The sequence below is a fragment of the Myxocyprinus asiaticus genome, chromosome 36 (genome assembly GCF_019703515.2).
Source record: "Myxocyprinus asiaticus isolate MX2 ecotype Aquarium Trade chromosome 36, UBuf_Myxa_2, whole genome shotgun sequence".
NCBI classification, from domain to species: Eukaryota; Metazoa; Chordata; class Actinopteri; order Cypriniformes; family Catostomidae; genus Myxocyprinus; species Myxocyprinus asiaticus.
The window spans coordinates 34,693,811-34,713,122 of NC_059379.1; the positions used below are offsets into that span (position 1 = coordinate 34,693,811).

The 19,312-nt window shown below is 36.1% G+C and overlaps 1 protein-coding gene across 1 annotated transcript; it reads right to left on the reverse strand.

Moving 5' to 3' along the window:
• Window positions 1–750: 750 nt before the first annotated feature.
• LOC127426745 (monocarboxylate transporter 9-like) lies at window positions 751–13,896 on the reverse strand. Its single transcript, XM_051673751.1, has 6 exons — window positions 13,720–13,896; window positions 12,870–13,089; window positions 11,215–11,358; window positions 10,724–10,819; window positions 7,961–8,794; window positions 751–6,122 (listed from the first exon to the last, which is right to left on the reverse strand). Exons 2-6 carry the CDS (start codon window positions 13,072–13,074, stop codon window positions 5,938–5,940), a joined length of 1,464 nt encoding a protein of 487 aa, XP_051529711.1. The 5' UTR covers window positions 13,075–13,089; window positions 13,720–13,896; the 3' UTR covers window positions 751–5,937.
• Window positions 13,897–19,312: the final 5,416 nt, after the last annotated feature.

Consider the following 19,312-nt stretch of genomic DNA (forward strand, 5'->3'; position numbering starts at 1 on the left):
CAGCAGGTGCTAACAGGGACCTGCTAACCAGCCAATTCCTGACTCCCTGCACTGCACTTGCTTACATCACCAAAGTCTGTACTCGGAAGAGGACCGCAAGGGCTGAGGGTGCCATTTGGGACAGGGCCAAACATGGCAGCACGATTATACAGTCATGAAAGAGGTCAATTCTATAACATAGTATAGTGTGGGATAATATAGTATAAGAAGTATTACTTCAAAAGAGACTTTAATTCAGTTTGAAGGAGCACAGTAACAGTATGTATAATATAGTGTAGTATAGTATACTATAGTATAGTAAATAGAATATTACTTTAAAACGAGACTTTAATGCAGTTTTCTGTTTGAAAGAGCACAGCAACAGTACTGTGCAAAGAAAGAAAGAAAGGGATGGGATGTCTTATTATCCAGGGTTGCAAATGGAAACCTCAATGCAAATGTTTAAACAGAATAACTTTTGTTTCATTTCACGAGCAGAGCTCAGAATACACCCAGGATTTTTGTGAGGTGTTCCTCCACTGTTGATTTCGCCAAAACCTGCAGATAAACAAACACTGATGGCTGCATAAATAGATGTCTGATTGCACTCACCATGGTAACTGTATCCATGGAGAACACATGGTCACCACACATCATGATGGTCAAATGAAACCCTATGCAAATCTTTAGAAACAGGTCTGGCTTTGTTTGCACTAAGGTTGCATTGAAAAAAAAAAAAAAAAAAGATTATAAAATAAGCAAATAATCGAGTTTTGTTGACAATTCTTTAATAATAAAAAGCACGTAAAAAATGTAAACAACAAAATATTACTAGAAACATAAATAACAACTGACAAGACTAATTCATTGAAAGGTCAAATAGACATAATGTGCCATAACCTAAATGTTTCTGTTGATGTTTTAACATTATTAACATGGACGTAGCAACTATTATAGTTACATTTTTAAAGGGTAAGTTCACCCAAAAATGAAAATTAATTTACTCACCCTCAAGCCATCCCAGATGTGTATGACTTTCTTTCTTCTGCTGAACACAAAGATTTTTAGTAGAACATCTCAGCTTTGTGGATGGTGGCCAGGCCTTTGAAGCTCCAAAAGGCAGATCAAGTCAGCATAAACATAATCCATCAAACTCCAGTTGTTTAATCAATGTCTTCTGAAGTGATCCAGTTGGTTTTGGGTGAGAACAGACCGAAATATAACTCCTTTTTCACTGTACATCTTTACACCAGTTTCCTTGGTGATCATGATTTCAAGCTCGATTACAGTTCCTATAGCACCATCTAGCGGTCTGCTCATTCGTCAGGCACTAGGAAGTGTAATTGAGCTTGAAATCATGATTGTGTCTAGAGACTGTAATAGGAAGAAGTCCAGTGAAATAGGAGTTTGCTTTGGTGTGTTCTCACCCAAAACCAACTGGATTGCTTCTGAAGACATTGATTAAACCACTGGGGTTTTATGGATTGCCTTCATGCTGACTTTATCTCCTTTTTGGAGCTTCAAAGGTCTGATCACCATTCACTTGCATTGTATGGGTCAACAGAGCTGAGATATTATTCTAAAAATCTTGTGTTCAGCAGAAGAAAGAAAGTCATACACATCTGGAATGGCATGAGGGTGAGAAAATTATGAGAGAGTTTTTAACTAAAAAAAAAAAAAAAAAAAAACAGAAAGCAGTACAAATACAAACATACACAACCTGATGCAAAGTGTGTAAAAACAGTCAATAAGAGCAGGTATTTCAAACAGTACAGTATACAAATGATAATAAAAAAATCTTAAATACATTAATTGCATGTTTTTTTAAGTTACTTAAAACTGTCTGTAACAAAGAAAACCCAGCATTCTCAAATCTGTCACTTTACACTGTTTACCCTGTAATGTGATTTATTTTATAACAAGGCAAAAGCATCCAATGTGCCCTCAATAACAAAAGCACAGTAGTGTACTGCTGTACTTGCCTAACCCGTATGAACTACTAAAACAGTTTTACCCATCAGGTACAGCATTTCACAAAGACAAAAATCAAAACAAATAAATACATCAACAACACCCACAACAAATCTCTCACCTGCCCAAACACTGACGAATGCTTTTCAGGTTGTGACATTATTAAACAATAATAAAAATAAATACATTTGTTTGTAGTGTTGTGCTGCATGTCTTTACAAAAATATCATACAACCATCTCTCAAACTTAAGATGTTTGAAAAGATTGCTTCTCTGAGGCCACATCTACACTAATCTGTTTTCGTTTGAAATTGTTTTCCAAAGTATACAGTTATGGAGATCTTTTTCATGCTCACTTCGACGCTGCGTCGAGCTGACGCTATGGGAAACAAGTATGTGTGCCGCGAGGTCCCACATACTTGTTTTCCATAGCAAGCGTCCCGTTACATACTGTACAGTTGTGCTCAAAAATTTCCATACCCTTGGAGAATTGGTAATATATGTACCATTTTTAAAGAAAACATGAGTGAGCAGGCAAAACACATTTCTTTTATTTCTTATGGGATTCATATTCAACTGTAGGTTATAACAGAATGGCACAATCATAAAACAAAACATGGCAACAAAGAAAAAAATGAAATGACCCCTGTTCAAAAGTCTGCATACCCTTAGTTCTTAATACTGTGTATTGCCCCCTTTAGCATCAATGACTGCGTGCAGTCTTTTGTAATAGTTGTCTATGAGGCCCCAAATTCTTGCAGGTGGTATAGCTGCCCATTCGTCTTGGCAAAATGCCTCCAGGTCATGCAAAGTCTTTGGTCGTCTTGCATGAACCGCACATTTGAGATGTCCCCAGAGTGGCTTGATAATATTAAGGTCAGGAGACTGTGATGGCCACTCCAGAACCTTCACATTTTTCTGCTGTAACCACTGGAGGGTCAACTTGGCCTTGTGCTTAGGGTCATTGTCGTGCTGGAAAGTCCAAGAGCGTCCCATGCGCAGCTTTCATGCAGAAGAATGCAAATTTTCTGCCAGTATTTTCTGATAACATGCTGCATTCATCTTGCCATCAATTTTCACAAGATTCCCTGTGCCTTTAGAGCTCACACACCCCCAAAACATGAGTGAGCCACCACCATGCTTCACAGTGGGGATGGTATTCTTTTCACTATAGGCCTTGTTGACCCCTCAACTTTGGCTGTGACCATAAAGCTCTATTTTGGTCTCGTCACTCCAACTTACAGTGTGCCAGAAGCTGTCAAGGTGTTGTCGGGCATACTTCTTTCTGGCAACTCGACCATGCAGCTCATTTTTGTTCAAGTATCGTCGTATTGTGCTCCTTGAAACAACCACACCGTCTTTTTCCAGAGCAGCCTGTATTTCTCCTGAGGTTACTTGTGAGTTTTTCTTTGTATCCCGAACAATTCTTCTGGCATGGTATCAAGAGATCCCCGAATTTTCCACTTCTTAATAAGTGATTGAATAGTACTGACTGGTATTTTCAAGGCTTTGGATATCTTTTTATATCCTTTTCCATCTTTATAAAGTTCCATTACCTTGTTACGCAGGTCTTTTGACAGTTCTTTTCTGCTCCCCATGGCTCAGTATTTAGCCTGCTCAGTGCATCCACGTGAGAGCTAACAAACTCATTGACTATTTATACACAGACACTAATTGCAATTTAAAAAGCTACAGGTGTGGGAAATTAACCTTTAATTGCCATTTAAACCTTTGTGTGTCACCTTGTGTGTCTGTAACAAGGCCAAACATTCAAGGGTATGTAAACTTTTTAATCAGGGCCATTTGGGTGATTTCTGTTATCATTATGATTTAAAAAGGAGCCAAACAACTATGTGATAATAAATGGCTTCATATGATCACTATCCTTAAATAAAAGTTTTTTTGCATGATCAGTCATATTTTCAAAATCAATGCCAAAATTTCACAATTTCTGCCAGGGTATGCAAACTTTTGAGCACAACTGTATATTGTACTGCATTTATTCACAAACAAATGTATCGGTTATAATTATTTTTGTTAATTATTTAGTTGATAGATTTTAGTTGTGATATTGTCATATTAGGTGACTACAGCAGAAGTCAGAAGTTTACATACACCTTAGCCAAATACATTTAAACTCAGTTTTTCACAATTCCTGACATTTAATCATAGAAAACATTCAGACTTTTGAGCACAACTGTATGTAATGGAGACATTTTTCCTGTTGGAAAATGCCATTCCAGTGTGGATAAGAGGTGTAAACGTAGCAAAATTAACACCCTTTTGAACTAAAATGTGTTAGTGTGGACGTGGCCTTAAGTTGGTGACAAATGACACTGAAGATTGAACCTCACAGGACACACTTTCTACAGTGCTGTGAAAATTTAGAATGTATCTCATTCTAAATTATTTCAAAAATTCAAACAAAATCTAACATAAAACAAAGGCAATCTGAGTAAACACAAAATAAAAAGTTATCCAATACCAACTGGGCCTGTGTGAAAATGTATTTGCCCTCTTAGTTACTAAATCCCCATATATATGAAACTGCATTCATAATGGGGTTCAGCTGGACTAGACACACCCAGGCCTGATTACTGCCAGCCCTGTTAAATCAAATCAACACCTTAATAGAACTTTTTCAGCAGCATGAAGTTGGCTAAAAGGTCTCACCCAGTAGCACACTATGCCAAGGTCAAAAGAAATTCCAGAAATGATGAGGAAAATGGTGACTGAAATACATCAGCCTTGGAAGGGTTACAAAGCGATTTCAAAGGCTCTGGGACTCCAAAGAACCACGGTGAAAGCCATTATCTCCAAATGGCGAAAACTTGGCACAGTAGTGAACCTTCCCATAAGTGGCCAACCTTCCAAAATTCCTCCAAGAGCACAGCGACGACACATTCAAGAAGTCACAAAAACAAGGACAATATCCAAGGAACTGCAGGCCTCTCTCGCATCAATAAAGGTCACTGTTCATGACTCCACTATCAGAAAGATACTGGCCAAAAACCCTCTAATGTGGCTGAACTAAAGCAGTTCTGCAATGAAGAGTGGGCCAAAATTCCACCACAGCGTTGTGAAAGACTGATCTCCAGTTATCGGAAACGTTTGGTTGCAGTTGTTGCTGCTAAAGGTGACATAACCAGCTATTAAGTTTAAGGGGGCAGTTCGTTTTTTACATGGGTGATATAGATGTTGGATAACATTTTTTGCTTCAATAAAAAAATATAATATATATTTCAAAACTGTATTTTGTGTTTAAAATACAAAGGTTGCCTTTGTTTTATGTTATATCTCATTTGAAGATTTAAAACAATTTAGTATGTAAAATACACAGAAATAAAAGAAATCTGTGAAAAAATACTTTTTCACAGCACTGCATATATTTAAAAAGACACCTTACAGTCCTTGCAGTAAAAGAATTTGGGTAGCACTTTATTTGACAGTACTATTCTACATTTACTTAATATATAATTACAACAACTAATTACTAGGTACTAACCCTGAACCCAACCCTAACCTCAACCCATATTAAGTACATGTAGTTACCTAATATTACTCAGTACTTTCTTGTGTAAGTACACTGTAAGTCTACTGAAAGTACACACACTGTAAAATAAGTGTAAATAAAGTGCAACCCATTTTTGTACACAGAGGCCTCTGAAAACAAGGCTGTGAATAATCAGTAAGGACAGTCCTTATTTTATTTGCTGGTTTTCTTCAGTGTAGCATGCTCTGTAAAAATACACTTACGTGTCAGTGATAGAGTAGTGCACATGCTCTGATGTGTGGCATTGTGGTGCTTAGGTTTGAATCCAGCTCAAGTCATTTCCCAATGACTCTCATCATCTCCTGTCACATCTCTGTCTGAATCAAGGCAAAAATCCCATAATAAAAATAATAATAAAAAGCGAGCATCCGCTTTTTATGTATATACAGAGTGTGACAATAAGTTGTCAACATATAAAGCACTTAGTCGTGTGTTTAGGCCACAGTAGCCACTGCATCACATTTGTCAGTGTATTCTTCATCTAGTGTGTTGGTTTCATCCTCGTTCTTGTTACAGCAAGACAAGGCGAACAGGAAAAGACCAGCTCCTCCCAGCAACGGGAAGCTTCCACTGAAGTAGAAAGCCAGGTCATAAGAGTGCATCCAGTCATAAATCCAGCCTGCAGTGAAAATACAAAACAATGCTAGGATTTCATAGCTCACCCTGCAGTATTTACTGTACCTACACAAATGTCTTTTACATTCACGTCCAATTCCTGTATTTGAACTGAGGTAGCAAACAGGTTGCAGAATTGAAATTTGAATTTAAAATAAAGGAGGTAGTATTGATGCATTGAAATAAAATAAAAAAATTCCAACTGCTGTAAGTGTGTTGGGTTACTTGGGTTACTCAAGTTACTCAAAAATAGTAATCCATTACAAATTACTTTGTAAAAATTTTATTCAGATTAATAATTACTTCATGGGAGAATTAATCACATTACTTTTAATAATTTTCACAGAAGTTTTTAGTTTTTTCACACAACAAATTCAAAATAATGTCTATATTTCCTTTTGTTCAGTATTGCTGTCCATTCAGCTTTTACAGATACACAGATGTACAAATGAAAATAATTTGTGTTTTAAATGAATTCTACATAAATAATATTATTTCATAAATAACCTAACTAACAGTAACTCTAGTAATGTACTTAAAAGTAATTAACTCGATTGAAAGTCAATAACTGTAATTTGATTACAAGAATTTAAAATGTAATGAGATACATGACTTTTCTGACTAAAAAGTAATTAGATTTTTGTAACTAATTACTTTATAATCAGATTACACCCAACACTGTTAAAGTGAGAGTTCACACAAAAATGTAATTCTATCATCATTTACTCACCCTCATACCATCCCAGATGTGTGACTTTCTTCTGCAGAGCACAAATGAGGATTTTTAGAAGAATATCTCAGCTCTGTAGGTCCAATCAATGCAACTGAATGGTGGCCAGAACTTTGAAACTCCAAAAAGCACATAAAGGCAGCATAAAAGTAATCCATATGACTCAGTGGTTTAATCCATATCTACAGAAGCAATATGATAAGTGTGGAAGAGAAACAGATCAATATTTAAGTACTTTACTACTATAAATTATCCTCTCTGCCCAGTAGGTGGCGATATGCAGGAAGAGTGCGAATCAACAAAAGCCCCCCAAAAAAAGAAGAACGCATAGTAGAGTTGTTTAGAAGCAGAGATTTATAGTAAAAAAGGACTTCAATATTGATCTGTTTCTCACCCACACCTACCATTTTGCTTCTGAAGATATGAATTAAACTACTGGAGTCGTATGAATTCCTTTTATGCTGCCTTTATGTGCTTTTTGGACCTTCAAAGTTTTGTTCACCAGTCACTTGAATTGAATGGACTAACAGAGATGAGATATTTGTCTAAAAATCTTTGTGTTCAACATAAGAAAGAAACTCATACACATTTTTGGGTGAACTATCCATTTAATAATACATTTCATTCTTCAGCATGAAATACATATAAAAATGCTATCATAAAACATATTTTATACTGATGATACTCAGATATATATCAGCTCTAAGTCCGATATTAATGTTACCTCTGTGTAAGAAAATAAAAAGTTTCAAATCAAAACTTTGTTTTATTCAGTTTTGCAGCAATGTGGAATTACTCCCATTCAAGGTTAAGGTTAGAAAACTTGTTGGATTATTAAAATTCCTCTGCTGTGTGACTGTGTTAAATTTCTTTGAATTGCCGTTAGTAAGTTAACTGGTGAATTCAAATTCAACCAGCCTATAAAGGAGCCAGTTTTTTTCATTCTGAATTTTGCCCCACTACACACTCTTGAGAAGATACATTTTACCTAACCTTGGTCTGTAGTCATTTATTTGTGAATTAAGTGAATTTTAAAGGCTTGCCTAGCATCTGAAACCAAAATTTTAAGGTTTGAGATCTGAAATATATGGCGAAAATATATAAAACCTTACCTGCGACTGGTGGTCCAAGCATTATACTAAATCCACTGAAGAACATCAAGATCCCATATGCCTCTGTCAGACGATCCATTCCCACAACCTTAGTGGTCATGTACGGTATGACGGACCAGTTCCCGTAAAAAAATCCCAGCACCGCTGAGATGACCTGCAGCCCAGCATAGTTCTTGGTGACGGGGATCATGAGAATAGCCACCCCGGTGCCCAGCAGAGTGAAGGCGTAGAGAAAGATGCTGTTCATCCAGCGGATGTCCATCGTGATACCCAGCAGAAGCTTCCCCACTCCAGCTGCAATGGATATGATTGAGACCAGAGGGATGGTGCTGATACCATCAATCAGACCCTCGCATTGGGCCAGATCCTCCAGGTAGAGAAGCGGGGTATACGCTCCCAGGCAGAAGAGAAGCAAAGACACGCACATGGCCGAGAAGACCCTGTTCTGAAACAGTACACCTGTCGAGTGCAAATATTCAGAATACTCTTTCTGTTTCTTTTTCAGGAGCTGCACCAATGCCACATGGAGGCTCTTCTCATAAGCTGGAGACTTTTTAATTTCTTCTGTGATGAGCACGTTGGTGACGGGCTGATTCTTCTTGATGGGGTCCTCCACGACAGGGGTCTTTTCCAGAACCTTCTCCTCTGCCTTCTCGGCCAGTGCTGCTCTCTGTTTGAAGTAGTAGGCAGGTAGATGCAACGGTCTCATGAGTCCAGCACACGCAATGATGTTTAGTGCAAAACAACCAATAAGCAAAAGGCAGTCGTCGAGTCCAAAGAGCGCAATGAACATGTTCTGCACACTGGCATAAAGAAAACCTCCGATACTTGTACCTGGAAACGCCAAAACAGTGAATGCATTTCTGCTTGGTGTTTCTGTTGATTGTTCAGGTCAGTGATTCTCAACTGGTTTGGCACACAGAGGGGTAATCACTTGCATGCCAGCAATGGCGAGAGAGGAGTAGACTATTTTATTTCTATAAATTCCGCACCTGCATTCCAATCTACATCTTGATGTAATCCTTCCTCATGATCACGCAGCGTTTTCATGAGCTGAATGGTAGACTAAACAAAAAGTTAAAATGTGACGAGACTGCACTGCAGTATACCCAACAGACTCATGCAGCGCCGTGCAAGCCATTCACACATCAAGAGCTGGCAGCGCTTCACTTTTGGTTAATCATGCGAGTAAACACGCCCACTTTGCTTCGTCAGGCTGTGTGGATGACAGCCTACATTTCCATGTTTCATTTGTTTCTTTTTGCTTTCAGAACAACATATCATGTAATAAGGAAAACACCACTATTAATACTTTTTTTTTTTTTGCATTTTATTTTCTCCCCTTGTCTCTCCAATTTGGAATGCCCAATTCCCAATGAGCTCTCTAAGTCCTTGTGGTGGCGTAGTGGCTCGCCTTGATCCGGGTGGCGGAGGACAAATCTCAGTTGCCTCCGCGTCTGAGACCGTCAATCCGCGCATCTTATCACCTCACTTGTTGAGCGCGTTACTGCGGAGACATAGCACGTTTGTAGGCTTCATGCTATTCCCTGCGGCATCCACGCACAACTCATCACACGCCCCACCGAGAGTGAGAACCACTTTATGGTGACCATGAGGAGGTTACCCCATGTGACTCGATCCTCCCTAGCAACCAGGCCAATTTGGTTGCTTAGGAGACCTGGCTGGAGCCACTCAGCTCTCCCTGGATTCGAACTCGCGACTCCAGGGGTGGTAGTCAGCGTCAATACTCGCTGAGCTACCCAGGCCCCCAACACCACTATTAATCCTTGAGATTTCCAACCCAGCATACCGGTACACTGTCCTTAAACCATAGTCACACTCAAAACTACATTAAACGCACCCACATCATGGGGTTCAAAAATCTGAGTCTATTAAAAATATAAATTAAACTTGGAAATAAAGTTTTAAGATTTTGCAGGTGCGATTCACCGAAAAGGGCTAAATAGTTAATCGGCTTGTGATGTGCGAATGGCTTGCATGTGCAGCGCGAGTCTCCTCCCTAACCCTAAACAGCCATTGACCAGGAAAATACAAAATAGCACACCATGTCAAAAAGGTTGCCAACCCCTCATCTAATCAATCCTTTACTTGCCGTGCTCCCATAATAAATGCATTTAAATTATCTGAATTATTATATTTACTTGATGTTTATAATTATTTAAATTTTTATATACTAAAGTATCGTTTTGAGGGGCCTTTCTCAGTAATAATTGATATATGTAATTAATTCGATTATTATTATTATTTATTTTTTTGTACAATGACAGACATAGTCGCAACCCAAAAATAGGTGTGTTCTGAGGAAAAACTATGGTAAATGCAAATAATAAAATACAACTTAACATATAACTGTGCATAGTTAGGAAAGCAAAATAAATAGGCTTCTTAACTTTAAAAGGGAGGATAAAACACTTCCCACATATTAAGTTGTTGACGTCAAAGGTTCTGCATACAATAAAATAAAATAAAAATAAATTTAAAAAAACAAAACAACCCTTATCTGTTAACAGTTAACACTAATCCGTTACTTGGTATAAGTTAGCTAAATTAGGAAGCTAATATAAATGAATTGCAATTATTTTAGATTCATTTTATTTATAGTCGAATAAACAATTATGGTGCTGTATTGGGTCACCACTTGATGTCCAATGTAAAATCTGGGTCCTGAAGCAAAATCAGTTGAGAACCACTGGTTTATATAATTACATGTGAATTGGGTGTATTAAACTGCTGTATTTCTACCTGTTGTTACAATGCCAAGAGCAAGACCACGTCTCTTGTCGAAATACTGGCAGGTGATGGTAACAGTAGCAGCATAAACAAATCCACAGCCTAGTCCTGTGTAGTATAAGTGTGAGGAAATTAGGAAAATATCCATCATTTGTCTTTTTTTTTTTTTTTTTTTTTTTTGCATATTCAGGCTAGGGATAGACTAATATATACTGTAACCCATGCTGATTTTGAGATTATCTGCAAATAATTATGCCCACTTGTCAATGGACCGTGCACGTTTTCTGTTTTCATGTGTTTTGGTGACTTTTGACTAAATATTGTGAAAAATAAGTGTTCATTTAATTTCAGTCTCATTTGCTATGATTAAATTGTTTTATTTACACTATATATCAGCATTATATCGGCCATTGCAAAACCCTTTTTGGTTGACCACCAATTTCAGACATTGATGTCACAATGACCCAAATAAACAAGGGAACTCTCAAACATGGGATACTCACCAACAACTATCCCATAGGAGAATACAAGAAACTGAACATTGGGTGCAAAAGCACTAAGCATAAGCCCACCAGACACCATAATTCCGCTGAAGAAGGTCACAGGTCTGGCCCCAAAGTTCACTACACAGGCACTGCAGATGGGGCCTGTGCCAAACAGAGGAAAGCATTTTATTGTTAGAGGAAGTAATGTAATCCTGGAAAACTCCTATGTAGTGCAATGAGCCAACAAATAAATACAGGCAAAAACTGCTTTAAATGATTTGCTGTAAGCCGAAAAATTCTGATTAACTTATGAAAGGGAAAAGCACATGGCATCAACAACAACTGTGAGTCACTGGCACAAACAGAAAATCATCAGTCAGAGTTGTAGCACTATTGATTTGACACACTCTTTCATAATGGTAAACTCATTTCATAATGGAAAACAACAAGAGCAAGTCTTATGTGATTACAAAAAGGCATTGGGAACGAGTGTGAACTTCAGTCTTGATTTACCAGACTTGATCATGTTTCCTAGTGGCAAATTGATGGATGCAGATTTCCTCAATATCAAAGCTTTTTAGTTTATTCAGTTTATTTTGTTTATTTAGTTTAGTTTATTGTTTTATTTGGATTATGTTTATGGAGTTGATAAGTATATTTATAGTCAATTATTTTTCCATTATATTATATATACTGTACATCGTTGACCAGAGCACCTCACAAAATAGTATACACAGAAAATTGTGAAAACATATACAAGTATAGCAAAGAGTAGTAAAGATAAAGGTCAGAAACACTAAAGCCTTAACGGGATAGTTCACCCAAAATTGAAAATTCTCGCCTCATTTTCTTACCCTCATGCCTTCCCAGATGTGTATGACTTTCTTTCTTCTGCAGAACACAAGCAAAGATTTTTAGAAGAATATCCCAGCTCTGTTGGTCTATTCAATGCAAGTGAATGGTGACAAGAACTTTGAAGCTCGAAAAAGCACAAAAAGGCAGCATAAAGGTAATCCATGAGAATCCATTGGTTTAATTAATGTCTTCAGAAGTGATATGATAGGTGTGGGAGAGAAACAGATCAATATTTAAGTCAGTTTTTACCATAAATCTCTAGTTACACTTTCACTTCCACATTCTTCTTCTTTTGTTTTTGTCGATTCACATTATTTTTGCATATCGCCACCTACTGGGCAAGGAGGAGAATATACAGTAAAAAAGGACTTACATTTTGATCTGTTTCTCACCCACACCTATTATAACGAATACATGGATTTAACCACTGGAGTTGCATGGATTACTTTAATGCTGCCTCAGTGGGCTTTTTTGAGTGTCAAAGTTTTGAACCCTGTTGACTTGCATTGTGTGAACCAACAGAGCTGAAATATTCTTCTAAAAATCTTCGCTTGTGTTCTGCGGAAGAAAGAAAGTCATACACATCTGGAATGGCATGAGGGGGAGTAAATGATGAGCGAATTTTCCTGAACTATTCCTTTAAGAGAGATTTTAAAAATAACTTTGAGTAGAGAAAATACATTACAGAAATGAAAAGGATTTAGTTTGTAATTTGTACGAGGGTGCATTATACAGTATGAGCAGTCAATAATGTTTCATTAGATATTGGCACAGTAAATTTATAAGCAAAGTATGTCATATCAGTGTTGGAAGCTTACTAGCAATGAGTCCAACCCCAGACACAAGAGAGCCAACCAATGCTGTCATGCCTTTGCTGTCCTGGAAGGTATTGAGCCACTCTGTGTAAAGCACACCCACAGACTGGGGCGAGCCGTAGGCCAGGAGCTGCCCCATGAAAGAGGCAATCACAATGGCCCAACCCCATCCACTGTCTGGAGCTTTCTTTGTGTTCCGAGAGCTCATTTTCACACTGGGTCCCTGTGATGAAAAATACATTTTAGTTCACCCAAAAAGGAAAATGCAGTCATCATTTATGATGATCACCCTCATGCCTTTCCAAACCTATATGTATTTTTTTTCTTCCAGTTGTTTATAATTTCTAATTAATAAGATGAGAATCTGTCCTAAGTTGTTTATTGAGCAGACTGTTAAAAAAAAAAAAAAAAGAAAAAACATTTTTCACTGCCAAAAGTCATTAATCAACTTAAAATCTTCACTATAACTCTGAAAGTTTGGGAACAACACCTGTGATGTGCAGAATGTGCAGAATGCGCGTAACCACAGATGTGTATAACAGCAGCAGACAGCTGTGAGCGGACGCGCGCAAGTGAAGAGCGCACTGCTATAACCGCGCTCGTTCCTGAACCCACTAAACTACTGTTACAGTTTCATTTGAATAATTTCCTGGTCTTTCATTTCACACAACTCTTTAATCTCACAATTCGAGCTGTTGCAAAAAATAAAACACACACATACACAATTCACAAAGAAAACCGACGCACGTATTTAAGTTACAAGTAAAGACGTGAAAAAAAAAAAATACTCTATTTAAATATTCTATTTAAACAATATAATAACTCACTATTATTATGAAAGTAATCATCTTACCTCACCAACCGGAAAGTGAAAATGATTTCCGTGGTAAATTCAGTTGGCAATTTGGACAACACAGCGTTATGATTTTAAAGGTCATATCATTGTGTGTAAATATGAGACGAACACTGATCTATGTAAAGGATTTTTGTGGATGTGTCCCGGTGTGTTCTTCATCATTGTGCGCTCTGTCTCTGCACGAGTGCTCGCTTTTATTGCCAGGCGCTGAAACCGGTTTGAAGCTGTTCTCGCTGGACAAATCTTCACATTTCGATGCTCTTTTTTGTAGAAATGTTTTTTAAATACCATGGTTAAACAATGGTTTCTGTAGTAAAACAAGGCTTTTAATATTTTGAGGTAACCCCCAAAATAATCAAAACAAGCAAGTACACTGTACCCCACACCGCAGTAAAGTTAGTTTTACGTTTGACATTCATTGGACATTCGGTTTCATAACCATTAAACTCTCTGTGCATTTCATGTTTTGAGCCCAAAACAAGTTAGATATACATAAATAACCGCCCTTTGCATAGCACAAGGCTTAAATTAAGAAAATAATAATAATAATAATAATAATAATAATAATAATAATTAGCCTTATAAATCAATTAAACAATCTAACCATATGACGTTATAACATCACGCTAATAGTGAAATGCTCAGAAAAATATCCCATTCATAGCACAAGACTCCGTTTGGGGAATATACGTTTGATAAATTTTATAATAATTTTAGAACTTTAAATGTTGCAATACTCTAAATCAATTAAACTCAGGGACTGTTTGACCTAAAGATGCCAAACCAACTGCAAATTACTCAGAATATTATTCTTTATATTGCACAAGGCTTATTTTCGAGAGCTTTTATTTGATTTTTTTTATTTTTGTATTTCTTATATAGAATATTTAATCCATATAAATCAATTAAACTCAGGGACTGTTTGGTAAGAGGGGGATTCTCATTTTCCATCCCACTGAGAGTTCAGTGACCCCACATCAAAATAAATAGACCAAACAAATAATATTTAAACAAAACATAAGTGCATTATGACTGCATAATAATATTTAGTGGGGTAAAGTTTAATTAAAGTTAAATATTTATTAAATATTCGCTTATGGTTCATAAGAGATCGTCTGAAAAGTCCACACACTGTGCTAAAATGTCACTGGTGTCCAAGTGTTCAATGCAACTGCCTTGCATGTTCTGTCTTAAACACTTATTAAAAAAACATTTACACATTCTAAAGATTGTAAATCGTATGCATAACTTACACTTTAATTGAATTAATTAATGAAAGAATAATTGGAGATCGACGTTTTAGTGTTGTGGGTGGAATTTTCAGATGGTCCCTTACAAGCACTAGTTAATAAAAGCCCATCTGTGCATTTTTAGGTATAATTCTTCAGCAACAGCAAGCGCTGACCGTTTGAGTTCAATGTTTTATGCCTGTACTATATAGTCATATATTCTTTAACCTAATTGTGCTAATGATATTGTTGTAAAATTGTCGGCTCCAGAGAGCACGGGTAGGAGAAACCGAATGTCAAATGAATAACAAGCCAACAAATTCTGGAGATAAGGTAGAAGTTCAGCATTAATTTAGCATCTTTGGACCTGCCACTCCTGTTTCAGTACTATTTAATGTTGATTATATGTGCTGGTGTAAATGTAAGTGTAAGTGTAAGTTACTTTTATAGTGCAATTTCCCAAGTTATTATCACAAAACCCATCTGGATCAGATTTTCTGCCTTATTGAATGCACCAGAGCCCAACTCATTATAGATCGATCTTATTTGGCAAGCATTCATTATACGATATTTTTTGTGTGTATTTGTCTGTTTTCATTTTTGGAACAACATACAGTAAATTGACATAGAATCAACGTAGAATCGATGTCTCTCGTTGCATCGAAACGACGTTGATCTCTGATGTTGAATCTACGTCGTTCACGCCACTGAAAACAAACATAAAATCGATCTAATCAATTGACATTGATTTCAGTTGGGTGAAACAATGTTATACAATCAACATATTTTCTACTTTTGTATTTAAAATCCCAAATATTTAAAATGAATAAATCAGCCTATATACTGTATGTACTCTTTATTAAACACACAACATATTCAGTTACTCATTGTTTTATTTATACAAAATTCTTTGGAGTTAACTTTTTCTACAGTATATAAATCTTACTACTTAACAGCCTATTATAGAAAAAATGCCTTTACACTGATGCATTAACAAATGGATGTATAATAACAAATTATAGGCGAATTTAAAGGTAGTGTCAATTTTACAGATTTTAAAAGTTAGTTCATCCATAAAATTAAAATGCTGTCATATACACACACCCATCTTGTTGTTCTGAACCTTAGACATTTTTATTCTGTGAAACACAAAAGGGGATAAGGCAGAACATTAGGGACTGACATTCTCAGTCACCATTTTCTTTTATTGCATCTCTCTTTTTTTAAGTGAGTGTTAGACTGAAATTCAATATTGCAATATCTTCTTTTGTGTTTCACAAAATAATAACATACAGGTTTGAAACATACGGAGCCCCTTAAGAGGACAGAGAGGGAGGACCCACAACAAAAATATTTTGCATTCCCTCGCAAAAAAAAAAAAAAAAAACGTGGTTTTAGTACAGTAAACATATTTGAACAATAGTATTTGTAGTAAAACCATAACCACAAAACTTACCATGGTTTTAGTAGTAACCATATTTTAACCGTGATACTTACAAACCATTGTAATAACCAGGGTTTGAAATGTATTCCACTACAGATTACAGAATGCATGCTGTAAAATGTAATTTGTAAAGTATTCCATTAGATTTCTCAAGGTCAGTAACGTATTCTAAATTCTTTGGATTACTTCTTCAGCACTGGTAGATTTTTTCACTTGTTTTGACTATTAAAACTCTGCCAGTACAGTAAGACAAAATACACATGTTAAAAATACATTCTCTGAAAAACCTAAATATCTTATGCAGTGTTGTTTCTAAAACAAGATAAATCAAATTGATCTTGTTTTAAGGATTTTTAGATATTTTTACAGGAAAACAATAAAAAAATTATTATCAAGAATTAGATTTTTGCCCTAATATCAAAGGTCTTACTAGAAAAGAAGAAATTATGATCCAACGTGAATTTTCTTGATAAAAAATATGATTGTGCCTGGTAATGTGCATGTAAAATGGCTAGAAATAGCATTTTAACTTAGCGTAAAGCTGACAATTTACACAAGGTTTATTTCTATTTCCTCTGCTCCAAACTTACTTCAAACTTACTTCTCTGTCTGCTCGTATGAATGTAACACATCATAAGAAAGTGTTTCACCACTGTTCAAATGCACTTTGGATCGCATCATTTATATGTATAAATGTTTTCCATCTGAAAGGACTAAATATTAAATGAAACAAATGACAATAAAATGCAAAGTAATCTCTTCAGTAATCAAAATACGTTTAGAATGTAACTGTATTCTAATTACCAATGATTTAAATTGTAACTGTAGTGGAATACAGTTATTTATATTTTGTATTTTAAATATGTAATCCCGTTACATGTATTCTGTTACTCACCAACCATGGTAATAACACAGGACAATGAAAAGTATGGTAATAAAATTAGAATTCTGTGGTTCCTCTGGTTTTACTACCATTAAGTTATGGCTGAATTTTTTTTTTTTTAAACCGTTATGAAAATTAAACCTTGTTTTACTACAGAAACCATTGTTTAACCATGGTATTTAAAAAACATTTCTACAAGATTTAACATAGTTACTAAAGTCATGTTTGCTACAATTTTACTAAAGTAAAACCATGATTAATTTATTGCGAGGGAGCAATAATAAAGGGATAGTTCACCCAAAAATGAATATTCTCTCATTGTTTACTGACCCTCATGCCATCCCAGATGTGTATGACTTTCTTTCTTCTGCTGAACACATTTGAAGAAAAATAATAAATATTTTAGCTCAGCAAGTCCTTATAATGCAAGTGGATGGTGATCAGACTTTTGATGCTCCAAAAAGCACAGACAGTCAGCATAAGCATCATCCATACGAATCCAGCGGTTAAATTAATGTCTTCTAAAACGAAACGATCGCTTTTGGTGCGAAAAATATCAATATTTAAGTAACTGTTAACTTTTTAAATCATCGCTTCCAATCAGCAGCAGTATGCGCATGTGACGTAATCGCGTTGGCATGTTCACACAAGAACTGACGCACATTTTTGTTTTTGGTTTAGATCTGTATTTATCCGTTTACTCACAATGGCGCATTTGTGTGCTTATCCTGGATGTCTCAACCAAGAGAAAAACGCTTTTTCGAAAACTATGGTTTAGATTTGAGATTTGTAAAATGATGAATAAACGTACATTTATTCTTACCTTTTTCTAGTGACATCCACTGACGGTTAGCCCGGTGTAGATTAAAAAAAACACGCTTGTGCAGAACTCTGACCTCTCTAAAGTTTCAACATAGAATAAACATTAAGATTTCGACCAGATTGGTCAGTGGTACATGTTGATGAATCAGCCTCATTTCGACGTTGAATATATGTTCATTTTCGACCTTAAAATGTTCTGATGAACCAACCAAATAGTGAATGTTGATTAAACATTGAAAATTGATCGACGACTGATCCCGACCCTTACAACTAAAAATAGATGTTGAATCGACGTCTCCTTGCAATCTGGGTTACGTTATTTAAATGAGGTTTTTTCCCCCACTGTCTTTAATGTTTTGTGTGAACAGCACATGCCAGTCAAGACAACCAAACAATTGTCCTGTAATTCACCTGGTTGCATGTGGGATTGCTATAGCCCCAGGGCCCTGTGTGTTCTTAATCCAGGCCTGTACGTGTTAACAGTGTAGATTCGTAGATCAGTCAGAAGACACACTGGAACCAAACTTTTCAGCAAATACATAACTTACATTTCAGTCACAGATCAGAAACATTATGTATCATTTTTTCATTTCCATAATTGTTGTGAAACCTCTAGTGAGTGTAAAATGTTGCTGACATATAACTTTTAAAAGCTGAACATTTAAAAATATAACTTTAAAATGCACTTCTCATAGAAAGAAGTCTTCTCTATTTCATACTGCAGACTCTTGAGATTCAGCCAATGGGAGGAGTACTCCTGAATACATTTCTCACAGTAGCAGAACAAGTTCTTGTCTACAGGGGAGAAAAAAACCAGTTCAGCACTTTGACTGTGGGAACAAGTAATCACAAGGCCAAACATGCCAGAAAGATTTCCCATAAAACAGCTCAAATTGCTTTCTTGCAGGTTACAATGAAACATTTACGTTGTAACAAAAGCAGAGATTGAAGTTGATGTGTAACAATTTCAGGTCAACTATAAAAACCATGTCAAAACATTTACATTCAAGTCATATAGTAGATGCTTTTATCCAGTATTACTTTTAAGCACTTTAGCTTCACATAATAAAGAAATTAGCCTGCAATCAGCTGAAAAGACTGAAAAGGTTCATTTGATTTTTCTTCCATTGGTTTGAGGTTTTAAGTTCTCCAATATTGTACCATTACATAATTTAGCATGTTCATTTTACTTTACAATGACGCAATGAACCT